At 41.6% G+C, this 17230-nt stretch overlaps 1 protein-coding gene across 1 annotated transcript in view; it reads left to right on the top strand.

Annotated features, from left to right (window-relative positions):
* The window catches only part of PEX14 (peroxisomal biogenesis factor 14), a 78022-nt gene that overhangs the window by 28614 nt on the left and 32178 nt on the right, over positions 1 to 17230 (top strand). Inside the window, exon 3 of the mRNA XM_075190252.1 lies at positions 11039 to 11123. Within this exon, the coding sequence (XP_075046353.1) occupies positions 11039 to 11123 (85 nt within the window). The remainder of the gene's footprint in view (positions 1 to 11038; positions 11124 to 17230) is intronic.

The following is a 17230-nucleotide window of genomic DNA, read 5'->3' as shown; positions in this document are numbered from 1 at the left end:
CACGTCAGTCCCTGCCCCATTGGAGCTTACAGTCTAAATTCCCTAACACATACACACACACACACACAGAGAGAGAGAGAGACTAGGGTCAATTTGATAGCAGCCAATTAACCTACCAGTATGTTTTTGGAGTGTGGGAGGAAACCGGAGCACCCGGAGGAAACCCATGCAAACACGGGGAGAACATTCAAACTCCACAGAGATAAGGCCATGGTCGGGAATTGAACTCATGACCCCAGTGATGTGAGGCAGAAGTGCTAACCACTGAACCACCGTGCTGCCCACCTATAGGACCAGTTATGTATATATATGTATAGGACTAGTTCATCTGAACCCTAGTTTTTCTGTATTTGAACACACCACATATGTTTGCAAAGTGCCAGCCTATATAGACCGACATGCATTAAAGTATTGATGCTCTGTCATTATGCAGTACAGAAGTAATTGTAATTAATTTTTGTTATTTAATGTCAGAATGGATTGAGTGCTGTATATTAACCAGTATTTGTACCCATAAATTGCAGTACTGTTTTGTTACCTGAATGGCGTCACTTGAAAGTGATTTTAGTGTCCGTTTGTTTCCTGATCATTAATGTAATTTTAATTTTGGTATTCACAAATAATACCATGTATGCAATGAGTACCAAAAATACAATGTTAACATTTTTAAGACTGACTTTAACCACTTTATTGTGAATTACACTATATATAATATGCCTACAGCTATGTATGTAACTTCTGACCTCGAAGGGCCTGTCGGAGTTCTGTTTTTACAGGACAAATCCTTTTGTAATGCGTTTCACTTTGTTTGGTGTTACTCTCTGCCAATCGACTGACAATTCCCACCTCTCCCGAGTCCTTGTTTCTAAGGCTGCTGACTCTGTAAACATAATTCTCGATTTCAGACAAAGCATAAGGGTTGGGCTCTAAAGCCAGCTCTGTTACAATGACTGGCACAGAATACAGCCATGGCAATTGGGCATTTTTATAAACATGTTTGTATTACTGTGAAAGTTGAGTTTGAGTAATCCCTATGACCTCTGTTAAAGTCGGTGTTTAAGAAACGTTGTGCCTTTTGTTGTCAAGTTAAATACAGTTGTAATTTTATGGTATGGTGGAAGATGGACTACATAACATAATAAAATTACTCAAGCCAAGACTGAAATGTTCATAAATGAGGGTATATTCTGTATATTTATAGTAATCTTTATATAATAATGAATTCTGTACAAGTGTTACCTTTACACTCCATTACAGACCGCTGAAGCTCCTCCTACCTCTATAGGACAATGTTCTATTAGGTTCTTGTATAGTTCTAGAAGCTGACAATGGACAACTAGACTTGGCCAAGTCATTACATCTCTTATCCATCCAGACCAGGTTGTCTTTATCCCAGTGGACAATACACGACGTACCATAGACCTCATTCATTTAGCCAACAAATGGAAAATCTCCCAATTGGTCCTACGTGGCAGAAGTTGTTTGACAGCGGGTTAATGGACCTTTTATGGAAATCAAAATGTTGACTTCCATGGGCTTCAGTGGTCGCTTTATACAACAATCCGTCGGCATCTGTCTTTCATCGGCCTCTCGGCAGCCCCTTTTCCCAGTTTGGCACCCAGCAGGGCTGCCCGCTTTTCCATTAGTATTTGCCCTTGTAATAGAACCTCTGGCAGAGAGAATTCAAGCTTACTTCACCGTTGCCGGACTGCAATATCTCGATACACCGACAACCTTCTACTTCACGCCCCCTGACCTCGCTTCTCATCGCTTTTGCAGCAATCCATACGTATGGTTATTTTTCAGGGTATAGGAGCAGCTCTGATAAAACGGAGGCTTAAAGAAGACTTATTAACTTGGGACAAGTTCTACGTACCCTGTAGTGGGTGGGTCGGTGTCGTCAAAATCAATCTGTTGCTTCGGCTCCTATACCTCTTCCAAAAGCTTCCAGTGAGAGTGCCACTAAAGAATTGCTTATATATGGTTTCACTTGGGCTGGGAGCAGACCGAGAGTTAAAATACCCACCCCTATATAAGGGACCTACAGAAATATTATTGTGCTTCCCACTTGGCTCAGTGTTATATATGTTCACCCAGACCTCAAACTTTGGGTTGACATTGAAGCCACCTTAATAGGTTCAATCACTCTCCTCATGCTATTACGGATCCCTCGTCGTTCGCGTCCCCAAAGTTATTTAAAACGGCCAACGCGCTTTCTCTTGCAGCATTTGGGACAGAACTTCTAAATCATTCTCTTCTAGTTCCATGGGTCATTCCTCTCCGGGACCACCCAGCTTACCCTCTCTGTAATGCAGCCCTGTACGCTTAATATTTGTTTCCTCTCCGATATTGTTCCACTTAACGTCTTGCCAAATTTCACGGTGGTCCGTTCACATTTCCATCGTCAATTGTTTCTAATATTCGGTTATTATAGTCTCTCTGCCTTGTTCATCACAATCCCAGAAGGCTCTTAGTGGATGCACAATGCTCTGGTATTCCCTATAACACAGGAGAAGGGTCTACAGGAGATCAAGAGACTGAGAATAAACCTATTAGCGCTTTACGTTCCTCCCTCTTTCACCTGCAACAATTGCTTATTTAACAAGCCCTCCGACTCCCAATTCATCCTCTCCCTTTCTCCCTACCCCGTCCTCCTCTCCCTTTCTCCTTACCCCCGTCCTCCTCTCCCTTCCTCCCTACCCCCGTCCTCCTCTCCCTTCCTCCCTACCCCCGTCCTCCTCTCCCTTCCTCCCTACCCCCGTCCTCCTCTCCCTTCCTCCCTACCCCCGTCCTCCTCTCCCTTCCTCCCTACCCCCGTCCTCCTCTCCCTTCCTCCCTACCCCCGTCCTCCTCTCCCTTCCTCCCTACCCCCGTCCTCCTCTCCCTTCCTCCCTACCACCGTCCTTCTCTCCCTTCCTCCCTACCCCAGTCCTCCTCTCCCTTCCTCCCTACCCCCGTCCTCCTCTCCCTTTTATCTATTTTTATATGGTTATCATTATAAAATCTCAGCAGATTTGTTGAATTCTACAATTTATTATTGTGCAAATCTGTTTTGTATTCTCAAATCCTCATTTGTTTCTTGAAGTTTTCATTTTGATATGTACTAATGCTCATCTGCTTTGTATTTACAGTTTGTTAGCTGTTTATGCTTTGAGTTATGCTGTGTATCAACATTTGCTGCCGTTTAATATCGTCTTAATTAAAAAACAAAAAAGAAAAAGCTGAGAATGCAGTCATTTCGCTTAATGTGAAACTACTGGCCCTGCCCCGAGTATTCATAAACTAAATCCACACGTTACAGTCTGCAAAACAAGACTATAAAGATGTCAGTCACTCCCTGTCTGCCGTGTTAGAGAACCCTCTTTCTTCTCACATTACACCCACTGTAGAGTAGTGAAAAGAGGGTATGATGAACCTAGTTAGTTAAATATAGCCACTACCTCTGTCGTAACCCAGAGCAAAATCGAATTGTCCATATACAACTCGGACAAGCCACCAGTGTGCTGACACTTTTCTGACCTAGATCACCTTAACCTGTTTAAGCTGCTGCTTTTTTCGCTCGTAGTAGATCCTAACCCATTAATGGGCAACAATTGGCCCTTGGATTGCATGCGGCCCTCCGAGCCTGAACATCTGACCTGACGCTTGGCCTAGTAATATAATTCCCTGCTGAAATAGGAATAAGTTGCACTCGCCACAACCATTTTAAAAAAAAAATTGGGGTGCAATAAAGGATTAACCACGTTACAAGCAAGAAGAACTTGGTCCTCTGCACTCACCTTTGGTAATATAGTACAGAGCTCTAGGATGTTCTAACAATGCTGTGTATGAAATAGGACATAAATTCCCTGTATAACTGCAGGTAATATAAGTTACAAATATTACGATACATGTTTAGCCGCCGTACTCTCACCTAAGTGTTCCCCACCTGACCAGTCCCTATTCAAATAAACAGGAACTCAATCAGAATTTCCGACACAGTTATTGCTGTGCTTCTCAGGTGGCTTTCGTCTTGCATCCAGCTTTTCAAGGGAAGTACTCCCCAAGCTATAACAGGTTTACTGGACAGCCAGGGAGTCTTATATATTAATGTCCAATTTTTGCTGTCAACTATTTTTTTTGTTTTTTTGTTATTACCTATGGATGAAAATTAGACCGACTTTCAGTATAATTGTCTGGGGGTTAATATTAAGGCTCTGAACACACTGATGTTAAAATTTTGTTTTTGAATTAAACACAGATATGAACATAAACATCTGTGTACCAAATGGGACCGTATGTGTTAGCGTTTATAAATCTTACCCTGCGCTATGGTGCATTTTTCTTTTTTTAAATGCTTTGTGCATTTATTTCAACGTGTCGGCATAAATTCCTGTTTTGTCCTAGAAAGATTTCTTTTTACAACAAACTCATTCGTAGATACATAGATAAGCGGAATGCGCTCTATACGTTTTTAATTGCAATTAGAAAAACACATATTGCTATCGCCAATGTGTAAGTAGCCTCAAAGTGCTGGTTTCTCTAACATATAAACGTTTTTAAAATATACATTGTGCTGTATGGAAGCTGTTTTTGATATATAGAATCTGGCTGTTCTTATTTAACGAGTTTATTTCTTAAAGTGTACATGTGGCTTACACACAGTGGAGGCAGCCATTTTGAAAATGCAGCTTAGTAACTAAAGACACCACTGGCATCAATTGCTAAGTGCCTTTGTCATAAATGTTGCTTCACCTCACAAGATGGCTGCCTCCTGTGTAGGTGATGGGTGCACTTTAATGCAAATGTCAGTTCTTCTTTCACATTTTCTCTTCTCAATTTGTTTATAAATTAAAGTTTATCATTTTCATCACGAGGACAATATACTTTTATGATTAAATGTACACGTATAGAATTAAAATAAAAAACACATGTAATTGTGTATGCAAACGGTGCTCATCCCACAAACCGTTGCAGACTGCCTTAGAGTAGACCCCTGCCCGATCTCTTCTTGTCTAATAAATGTGTCACGTTTTACATTAGTCTACATCTTAATTGGTGGAATTCTCTTGAGGGGTTTGTTTGTTTTCTAGTAGGAAATGGAGATGTTGGAATGAGCTCGAAGAGGAGATAATATGAGATAACCTGGCAATGTGGCAATGTTAAAAAAAAATGATTCTTTATTTCATTTTTATTTTTCAAAAAAACAATCTTATATTAGATCGTAAGCTCTTTTGGGAAAGTTAACACTTTCCTATTGCGTTCTGCTGTCTGAGGTACTGGTGACCCCCATACTTGCAGGCTTATCCTCCTCTGTGCCCGGCCACAGTTTATATATCTAAAAGGTGAAATAATCATCCTGATCAGCCAGGTACAGTGATCACTGCTAGCAAAGTGACGGCGTCACTCCGCCGATGACAGCTAGGGGGAAACATAGAGCCGAGCTGCTCCATTGCTCAGTCCACTCCAGGCGTAACCCTTTAAGGTCATTCAACGTCGTTTGCTGTTAGCTGTCATCAAAGCTTTCTAAATCATTAGTGCAAACCTTAATATGCAGTTATCATCAAGGCGCTGTTAAATGTTGCTTTAGTTCTCAATATCCACAACATAAACCCTTATTTTCAGTATAAAGGAAGAATACCTTGCTTGTTCTGATGAAATATTGCTTGGGTTAATGGGCTGAGCAATGTGTCTCTATCAGAAATATCTCTTAGAGCTTAGGGACCACTGCTCTTTATAACTTCATCTTCTTTACCCCTTCAAGTGTCATGTGTCCTACATGAATATGATCCATGTGTTTGAGTAGAGGTTTAGTGCATGTTGCTTCATCTAACATGGAGCAACTGGCGATACAAAGTTTAGACCACTGGGCAAAAAGTTATAAAGTTGGTTGAAGCGCAGTGAACGCGGCTAAAGTCGCTTATGTAGACTAATGCCCCCAGCGGTCCCGTGGGATGGCGCTTGGTGGCCGTATGTGCCAAGATCACGGGACGCCATTGCTAATGTAGCCAAGGCCTAAGTCGGTGACCTAGAACTCGGTAATACTTACGCAGAAACTTGGCGCATCCACTGATAAGGGAAGTAAACCAAATTATGTACTGGCCACCTAGGTAATGTAGAGCAGTACAGACTGCTTGTTCATTGAGCAACTGGTTTTATTTCCTAAAGTGTATCAGTAGGGGGAAACCATTTTTTGGGCAAGGGCAATATTCCTGAGAATGCATATTACCGGGGTGCTGTGATGTCACTGGTTACTAGTGGATTGATAAGCTGCCTTCTCATCAGTATAAAGCCCTTTCACAAAATGGCTGCCGTCCCTGTGGCGATGGGTGGTACTCCAATTTATCTTCGCTCATCTCATTTTCTCAGGTGAGGTTGTGGTCACTCCCAAATTCTGGTGATTAAGCCGGTAATAATACTTTTCTCATAAAGTTAACCTGTAATCTTCCTCATCTTTGGCCTCCTAATGACAGACATAGTTTAATAACAGCTATAGTTTGTGTTAGTCTAGTCAGACCTCTTCTGTGCTTATGATCATGGATTTTCTCCATAGCAATAAAACAAAAAAAATGGCCGCCGTTTCCTCTGGTAATGTGTTTTTTTGTTTTTGTTTCTTTTTTGGTGAAAAACTTTTTTAGTTTGACTTTTTTTTGGTGAAGTGACAGGAAAAAGTGTGATTCTCTTGCCCAATGTGATGCGTCTGAGCTCCCCACACTTTCCTGCCTCTGCTGCTGGCACGATCAGGCCCAGCGTTCCCTTCTTTAGCGAGATATACAGCCTGGTAATTAGCCTCCTGCATTTTTCCCTGAGTGCTGGCATCAGCACTGTGTGATGGCTTCTCGTGATTAACAGCCGCTCTGCAGCCATTTCCTTGTGCCACCGATGACCAAATTTGTCACTTCGGTTTTGACACAGACCTGATTTCTTGCTAAAACTTTGCTGCTGCTGGCTCTGTCTCTTAATGTTTTCACATTGCTCAGAGGGTGGGGGCTGCTGTACATTAATGTGTCGTACCCGGCTCCTGGCTTGTATAACGTCTATGTAGAGTCTCCATTGGAACTGTTCAGCCCTTGTGTCCTGCTCATCGCTCCCTGTGTCCACTGAGATAACTTTTCACTTTGCTCTTTGTCTGGGGTTAATCTGAAGAGTTATATAGTGGAAGGAGCAGGGTCCTCCAGCAGCACATAGTATATCAGGAGATGAGTGATGTGTTAGTGAGGACAGGGCTGCATGTTACAGGGGCAGTGACATGATGTGAGGAGGGGAATGGAGGCAGCAGGAAGCCACAGACTGAGAGTTATATAGTGGAAGGAGCAGTGTCTCCAGCAGCACAGAGTATATCAAGAGATGAGTGACATGATGTGAGGAGGAGGAGAATGGAGGCAGCAGGAAGCCACAGACTGAGTGTTATATAGTGGAAGGAGCAGGGTCCCCCAGCAGCACAGAGTATATCAGGAGATTAGTGATGTGTTAGTGAGGACAGGGCTGCATGTGACAGGGGCAGTGACATGATGTGAGGAGGGGAATAGAGGCAGACGGAGGCCACATACTGAGAGTTATATAGTGGAAGGAGCAGGGTCCCCCAGTAGCACATAGTATATCAGGAGATGAGTGATGTGTTAGTGAGGACAGGGCTGCATGTGACAGGGGCAGTGACATGATGTGAGGAGAGGAATGGAGGCAGCAGGAAGCCACAGACCAAGAGTAATATAGTGGAAGGAGCAGGGTGCCCCAGCAGCACAGAGTATATCAGGAGATGAGTGATGTGTTAGTGAGGACAGGGCTGCATGTGACAGGGCCAGTGACATGATGTGAGGGGGGGAATGGAGGCAGCTGGAAACCACAAACTGAACAGCACAAAGTAATATTGTGAGACTCTTAATATTACATTAATATCTATATAAGTATTACATTTTAGGGTGAGGTGGGAAGTGTTCCGTCTTTATGGATGGATTCAGGTACAAGGGCCATGTCTTGGAATTACTGTACTGTAATAACATATATAATACACACGTGATGCTAATATACGTGGAGTACACGCCCTACTGTACATTATTCCGGATATTAGTATTCGCCTCAGATTTCTGAGACCTGTATAGAAGCATCGGCCCGCAGCCCTGAGCCTTTATGTGGTCGGGAAATCCCTTCATAAAACCTCCTTATAATTTACAATACAGCATATATTATCCCATATATATCCAGCCTTTAATACTGTGTATACGGCTTCAAAATATGTAAATCAAAAACTTAGGTTTGGCTGTTTATTTCTCCTTATTTATACAGCATGAACATATTATACAGTGCTTTACATAGGATGTTTAATTGTTCACATTGTACCCTGTCCCATGTGAAGCTGAAGAAACCTTCATAAACATGGGGAGAACATTCATGATAGAACCCATGGTCCCAGCATTGTGAGACGGCAATGCTAACCGCTGTGCCACCATCGTTCAATAAGTCATGCTTTAACACAACCTGGTTTCTTACGTTCTTCCTGATCTGATCGGTTACCTGATGGCACCAACGGACCGACGACACGCTCTCTGTCCTATTGGGTCAGACTTTTTTTTAATAAAAAAAACCACAGCACAATGGGAGCCTGATGGACCCCACGCAAGAAATACTAAATATAAGCTTGCACCAGACCCCAGTTAAGCAGCCTTTTATATTCTAGCGTGGCTACTTGTACGCCACCCAGAGTTACATTTCTAGTTTTGCTTGATATTCTCCTTTTAAAATGCACCTGTCTACACTACACGGTGGGGGCAGCCATTTTTGTGGGTTGAACGATATTATATAGAAGGAATAACTATGCTTACGTTGTTTCTTTAATGAACCTTTAAGCTATGTTATACTCAACCGTGGTTAAGCCGGCTGATGGTCAGTTCTTCAGGGATCAACGGTCTGGAGAACTTTGTATAGAACAAGCAGCGCTATTGTTTTGAGACGGCTGATTGGGTCCGGAGAGCCGGCGCTCACGCTAATCAGGGGCGGTGGTGGGGAACGACTTTTATTATAGACCGCTTTAGTGGAGTTCTGGTTTAGGCCTTGCGCCTACTTGATGTCACTCGCCCCTAGAGAGTTTCTGGCTGCATTCTTGTACAATAAATACTCACACACTTTCCTGTGCCCAATGAATAGTCTGTGCCCGCTTTCAGTGTGGCAACGCACAGTTTTAACTCAAAAAGTTCCTAGATTCGAGGACAATTTTATCTTAACCGGTTTTGTTTTATACTTCGCTTTTTATAATACTTTTCCTTTTTACGTTCCCCGTAGTCCTTCTTCTGCCGCTCCTGTCTCTCCCCGTCTCCTCGCTGCTTCCTCCCCTCTCACATGTAAATCCACTTATCTTGCTTTTTTAGGAGACGCCTCCCCCCCCCCCCCTCTACCTGACATCTAAATTGCTTTCAGTCACTGCTCCTTCTCCTGTTTTCCTTTAAACGAATTACTAATGACATCTTACTCAATCATGCCCTCACTGCAGGCACTTTGCGAGCTGTGTGCCCCATCCAAACCTTTTAACCTATTACCGAACGTGTTTCCCAATTGAATCAGCGCCACCGCAGGTGTAATAACTAATCATTTGACTTACACCTGCTCCGTTGTACTTAGCGTCCTTGATCCGTGTTGGATGGTGGTAATTTCCTGTTTATTGCATTGTCCCATGGATCAGTTTTGCCTACATTTGCCGTGATTAGCGTATTTATGGAAACGAGAGATGTAAAGAGGTGGGCAGAGCCCTGGGTGGGGTTGACGTTAGCCGTGGACGGAAGGAGTGGTTTATGCTAATGTGTAACCCGTCTCATGCCAAAGACGTACTGTAGAACATCCTTATCACTGTACACCACCCTATGAAATCTGCTCTTTAATCCCTGTTCGTCCTCTGCTTTCACCTATTCATGGAATATTATTATATGGTCCAAATCTCGCACTTTGCCTTTGGATTGTAAGCCTGTTTGGACAGGCATGTCTATACCTCTTGTTTTGATATTGTTTTGTAAGTTGTTCGTTACTACATCCTCCCAATGTTGTACAGAGCTGAGGAGCGTGTTTATAAATACTCTTTATATTAATAATATTTGGGATCATTCTGCCATTTACAACCTCCTTTCTCTTTGTTAAGCCTACTGCTATTCTGTGGGTGCAGGTCTCAGATACCATCCTGGGAGATGTATAATGTGAGGGGATCTAGGAGACATGGGATGGAGGAGATCTCAGCCTAGTTAGCCATCCTCATCCGAACTCAAAAACCATCAGCGGGACAGAGGTAGATAGAGCTCAGGCAGGGTCCAAAGTATTCCGCAGTAATAACAGTGTCACAGCAGGTCCTTGTACGGATTCTATGATGGGGAATGTGCAGAATCCTGACAGGAACGGGTATAGGAGAATTGCATGTTACGTCATGTGCTGGTACCTGTGCACACGTGTGCAAGACATGAAACGACTGGGCTGTGCTTGCTTAGAAGATACGTTCTGTTGGACATCACCACTTGGATGGAAGATGGCAGTCAACAAAATTTAGAGTGCAGGTCTTTAAAAATGTTTTCTCTTCTGTTAATAATATATCTCGTCCGTTTAGGAGCGCGTCTCTTCCGTGTAGGAGCGCGTCTCGTCCGTTTAGGAGCGCGTCTCGTCCGTTTAGGAGCGCGTCTCGTCCGTTTAGGAGCGCGTCTCGTCCGTTTAGGAGCGCGTTTTTAAGAGCGCGTCTCGTCCGTTTAGGAGCGCGTTTTTAAGAGCGCGTCTCGTCCGTTTAGGAGCGCGTCTCGTCAGTTTAGGAGCGCGTCTCTTCCCTTTAAACAAGCAAATTGGTACAATATGTGGCATTGGTGTACATTGGTATATGAATTTGATAATCTTTCTCGCAGGAAGGTCATTCTGTTTTCCATTATTTAAAATGAAGTATCCTTATTCCTCTTTAATCCTACCATGTAAGAGTCCTTACACTAATCCTTACATCAGCCTGGTGATACTGGAGATAGGCTGTGTTTGATATGTACCAAGTGGGAAGGTTTCTGTCTAATACATCCATCTCTTACACCATCTCCCTCTGTCCCCGCAGATTGCCACGGCCGTGAAGTTTCTACAGAACCCCCGAGTCCGCCAGAGCCCGGTGTCCACCAGGAAAGACTTTCTGAAGAGAAAAGGTACAAAGTCATCCTTGTAACTTTTGAGGAAGTGTCCGCTCATTCACAAAGCCTCCATCCATGTCCTGTACACTACCCCCATAATGTCCTGTCTCTGTTTATACCGCACCTCACAGGGAGCAGGCTGGTACACTGACCACACATAATGGGCTTTATTTAATAACAATTTGCAGTGTGCGCAAAAAATGCTATAAGCCACAGCGACCAATCAGATTCTGCCACACCATTCTGGTTGCTATGGGTGACAGAACACTGCCATGTTGTTAAATAACTTTCATTGTCGTCCAGTTTGTATCGCTGTAACTGTTATAGGTGCGCTTAATCCAAATTAAGCTTCAAATAAACAAAACCGCCACAGGTGATGAAGGCGGACCTGACTCCTGGTTAATTTAAGTCATAAATGAGGCAAGGCTGAGCAGCGGTTTAGCAGGAAATTCTATTATAGTGAATCGGGATGAGAAAGGGATTGCTAGAACCTCTTATGTTTTAAAACCAAATGATATATTCTGAAATATCCAGCTTATGTGGGGATGAGTTAGAAATAACTATTTGTTTGTGTGGGATTTTCCAGCAGAAGGCAGGAAAAGATGAATAAAAATTATTTGCAAATTATTATGTTAGCAATTGCGGTCTACAAGTGACAAAAAAAATAAAATAGTGAGGCGTTCCCTTATAAAATAATAAGACACCCCCCGAACTGGAACTCTTAATCTCCCACTCCGGTACATATCTAACATTGCAGCTCCTCTAAGCTCTCTCTGTCATTATATACATCTTTATTACTATTCCCTCTCTACAAACCCTGAGATTTGGTTGATTAGACCCTCATCAATTAGTGACAATTGCATTCACGCTGAGCCGCAGGATAAATGTCAGCTGCTGCGGTACGGACTGAGAGAATGAGCTGGAAAATCAGTGTAAGGTCTCACAGCAGCCATGCTGGGGTCAGGGAAACCGTCCTCTGATTGGTCTAATTAGTGAGCAATTGATCTGACTTCACCATTTGCCGTATTGTAGGCATACATTGAGTGGTTCACGTCGTACAGTGATCTATATCGAGTTTAGCTGTGGGCACGGTATTGTCTACAGTCTTTTCTTTTTTTTTTGCTTTCATTGACTCTCAATTAAAGCCAATAAGACTGTAATAAGAGCTACGGGATAGATTTATCGTATAATGGACAACTTCCCATCTGATGTGATGTAATTGTCTGTATACGGCCAGGCGTCTACACACACTTCAATATTATGGGGGTTGTAGTCTGGCTAGAAATATGTCACACCGGAACTTATCACCTGTACACAGTGGAGGCAGCCATTTTGTTGTGTCATCATGGAGACATGGAGCCAACAAAATGACTGCCTCCACAGTATGTAAATGCCGGGTACTTAACCTTTTCACTGATAAAGGTGAGAGGATCTCGCCCTGTGTGTGTGTGTGTGTGTATATATATATATATATATATATATATATATATATATATATATATATATATATATATATATATATATATATATATATATTTATATATATATATACATACTGTATGTATATACTTACATTTATGTAAAAATGGGGTGTGTCAAGTCTTCACTTTCTCTTTAAAGGGCAGATGAGATCTTCTATTCTTCTTAGTTTTGTTAATTATAGTAATTTTTATTTCTGTCTCCTGTGCACCTCAGATATCTGTCTGTTTGCGTGTGTGTATGTATGTGTGTGTGTGTGTGTGTGTGTGTGTGTATATATATATATATATTTATTTATTTAAGGATCTACAGTCCAGTCCATAAATATTGGAACATCGACACAATTCTCATATTTTGGGCTCTATAAACCACCACAATGGATTTGAAATGAAACGAACAAGATGTGCTTTAACTGCAGACTTTCAGCATTAATTTGAGGGTATTTACATCCAAATCAGGTGAACGGTGTAGGAATTACAACGGTTTCTATATGTGCCTCCCACGTTTTAAGGGACCAAAAGTAATGGGACAAACTACTCAAAAGCTATTTCATGGACATGTGTGGGCTATTCCCTCGTTATTTCATCATCAGTTAAGCTGGTACAAGGTTTGGAGTTGATTCTAGGTGTGACATTTGCATTTGGAATCTGTTGCCGTCGACTCTCAATATGAGACCCAAAGAGCTGTCCCCCATCAGTGAAGCAAGCCATCATTAGGCTGAAAAATCAAAACAAACCCATCAGTGAGATCGCAAAAACATTAGGTGTGGCCAAATCAACTGTTTGGAACATTCTTAAAAAGAAAGAACGCACCGGAGAGCTCAGCAACACCAAAAGACCTGGAAGACCGCAGAAAACAACTGTGGTGGATGACAGAAGATTTCTTTTCCCTGATGAAGAAAAACCCCTTCACAACAGCTGGCCAAATCAAGAACACTCTCCAGGAGGTAGGTGTATATGTGTCAAAGTCAACAATCAAGAGAAGACTTCACAAGAGTCAAAATAGAGGGTTCACCACAAGATGTAAACCATTTGTGAGCCACAAAAACAGGAAGACCAGATTAGAGTTTGGCAAACAACATCTAAAAAAGCCATTACAGTTCTGGAACAACATCCTATGGACAGATGAGACAAAGATCAACTTGTACCAGAGTGATGGGAAGAGAAGAGTATGGAGAAGGAAAGGAACTGCTCATGATCCAAAACGTACCACCTCATCAGTGAAGCATGGTGGTGGTAGTGTCATGATGTGGGCATGTATGGCTGCCAATGGAGCTGGTTCCCTCGATTTATTGATGATGTGACTGCTGACAAAAGCACCAGGATGAATTCTGAAGCGTTTTCGGGCAATGTTATCTGCTCATATTCAGTCAAATGCTTCAGAACTCATTGGACGGCGCTTCACAGTGCAGATGGACAATGACCCGAAGCATACTGCAAAAGTAACCAAAGAGGTTTTTAAGGCTAACAAGTGGAATGTTATGCAATGGCCAAGTCGATCACCTGACCTGAATCCGATTGAGCTGCATTTCACTTGATGAAGACAAAACTGAAGTGAAAATGCCCCAAGAACATGCAGGAACTGAAGACATTTGCAGTAGAGGCCTGGCAGAGCATCACCAGGTATGAAACCCAGCGCCTACCCTCAAATTAAAGCTGAAAGTCTCTGCATTTAAAGCACATATTGGTAGTTTCATTTCAAATCCATTGTGGTGGTGTATAGAGTCCTAAATATGAGAATTGTGTCGATGTCCATATATAAATATATATATATATATATATATATATATATATTTATTTATTTATCATTAAAATTACGTTCGCAAGATATTATTTTTAGAGAACAGGTAACGATCAAGAGATAAGCTGTTGTTTTTATTTTGGGTGTTTTTTTTTTTGGTGTTAAAAGCCACAGAAAGCCATTGTTTTCCTAATGTCTATTGTGGGATGTTGCCATGGTGACTGTGTAGCCTGCACTGTCTCAGGAGAGTCATCCATTTTGTATCTCCCCTCCCTTCATACTTAATATTTCAGCTGCTCATAAAAAATCATCAGAAAGGGCAAGAGGAAATTATTGAAATTAAATAGAAAAAAAAAAAGTGGTGATTAGGGCCGGTTACTAACTTAACCCCTTCGCTGCCAGTGAAGTTTGCAGAACAATCTTCATATTTGATTTTTAAAGGACCGGTCATTTTTTGTGGGGGCACAAATGTCATTATAAGGTGAAACATTTTAGTTTTTTTCTTGTATTGTCTTGTTGAGAGGTTTGTTGGTCTGTAAAACGTATGCTCGAGTCATCAGGTTATAAGTGTGATTTATGACATAGGTTATGCAAAACAAAAAAAAATGCTTTCAAAATTAGTCATTTTTTCCTGCCCCCGGGTGCTCTCATTTCAGGGAATTTGTGAATTAATACCAGAAGATTGCGGCTTTGCACCTCATAAAGTTTAGCAGAACTTGTTTGGGGGGATTTATTTGTTTAATATGTTATTTTTCTTGTCCTCGTGTTACCTTTGCTAGTAAAATATTTCTACCCCTCTTCCCTGAGGGCAGCAGTCTTGTAAAGACACTGATTGCAATCTCCTTAGTTGCTTTCTGTTTAATACTATAATGGCACGCCAAGTGCCCGGCTGAGGGCCGCTCGGGCCCACCCCACAATAACGCCAATCAGCCTCGGTTGGCAGCATAGTGAGAGTCTGGGGGGGACAGAGCCCCAGTGTGGGGCCAATGCCTGGAATATTATTTTATTTCTGGAAATAATAACCCACCCCACACGTCTGTAATGTAACGTCACTTACACATCACAGAAACTAAGGCCAACTTTCTGACCCCTAATATGACCCGTTTTGCATTACTTTGGCAAGTGAAACTGCAATATTGACCAGCTCCGAAAAATATAATCGTGAAGGCCTAGTGATGTATTTATTTGTTATTGAACAGATGGCTAGTAGTATTCATGTGCCACTTGTGGTTTTCGGAATTTTAACATATTAATTTTGACTTAAAATAGTGTATCAGCATTTTTGTACACCTCTGACCATTAGTTTTTTTTGAACTACATCTCCCAGCATGTGAGAGAACTGAATATATGTGTTTATTATCAAAGTAAAATCTCCTTTTCTATAAGTATTCACTAACCTCCTGCTTTCATACAAATTTATTTAAAGAGGTGTCCCGCGTTCAGACGTCTTTAATTTATTGGCTTGTACGTGACATACTGCAGCATTGCCCGGTCTTTTGAGCACTCTTCTGTGCCTTTCAGTCAATTAATTATACGATCAGAGAGTCATTTGTTTCATTGCCTTGGGAATGACACTAGATGTATAGATTTGTATTAATGACATTCAGTTCAACAGGTCCGTATAGTTTCCCACAGTGACAAGAATAAACAACAATAAATAGTTCACTGTTATACAGTTGTTGCCTTGTCCTGTGCTTTTCAGAAGTGTCTTCATCATTTAAACAGCCCTTGGTGATCCTGGTAGGTACCTGGAGGTCAGTATGCATTTTTTTGCTTCTGTCTCCCTGAAAAATTATTAGTTTTGGGTGGAGTTATCTTTTAATTTCTTATAATTATGTTGTATATCTACTGGAGTCTTTTTTTTTTTTTTTTTTTTTTTTGCTTTTAAACATTTTAATGTGCGAGATGCAAAACATGTTTTGTTTCCCGCATTTTGATAAATTAATATGAATTCTCATCGGGGACAATCCATTTTCTCCATATTTTTTTTTTTTTTTCCTCTCACGTTTTTTTTTTTAAATTTTTTTAGTTTTATAATATTTTTGCACATTTTGCTAATGTGCAGATCTACAGGGAACAATTCATTATAAAAGCTTTGGGATTTCAGCAGCTCGGTGAGAGCATCAACATGGCATCCTGAAAGCCATGTTGATTACCCAGGGTAACTTGAGACTCAGATCCGAGTCTGCCAAGATCTCGTCAGCACCCGTTTTTTTGTTTTTTTTGTACAATATTCTGAGTGCTTGGCACTGTCGGTACGTAAAAACCGCCAACTCTGAAATGCGACAGGGATCGGGTGTCGTTTAATCCATACCCTCTGGAGCAGTTAACAGACCCTAGCACACAGAATCGCCATGCCCACCCTCACCCTCTGTATTTACCCTGGTCTGACGACCCAGGCCTCTCAACGCGGTCTCGCCTTTCATTGTAATCTAACAATCCATTTAGCAAATGAACACTGTTTTCTGTTTAAAACCAGCGGTTTCTATATTGGTTTCATGATATGAGCTCCTGTTTATTTCTGTGGTATGGGACTAATGGAACTATCGCCTGTACGTAATACCACATTTTCCCCTTTAACACATCAAATTAAGATGTTTTCTTAAGCGTGCATTTAATTAGTCTATTGCAACATTTTCAACCTTGTTGCAAAGCCTTTGTGAAATATATTTCTTTTTAAACTACTACAATGTCTGATCAATCTTTCTCTGTCTCTCCTCTGCAAAGAATGACCCAGGCATTTAAAATGGGGTGTGGGGGTGAGGTGTGGGGGCGGGCTAACAAATTTGTGGGGGGTTGGACAGGTTTGAAGATAAAATTGCAATAATTCAAAGAAAGAAATTACAGGAAAAAAAAAAGACCAATTATTACAAGTCTTGAGCAAATAATACTTTATAATGTTG

The sequence above is a fragment of the Mixophyes fleayi genome, chromosome 11 (genome assembly GCF_038048845.1).
Source record: "Mixophyes fleayi isolate aMixFle1 chromosome 11, aMixFle1.hap1, whole genome shotgun sequence".
Lineage (NCBI taxonomy): Eukaryota > Metazoa > Chordata > Amphibia > Anura > Limnodynastidae > Mixophyes > Mixophyes fleayi.
Note: the sequence above shows the minus strand (reverse complement) of the source record. Positions and strands in the feature narration are given on the sequence as shown.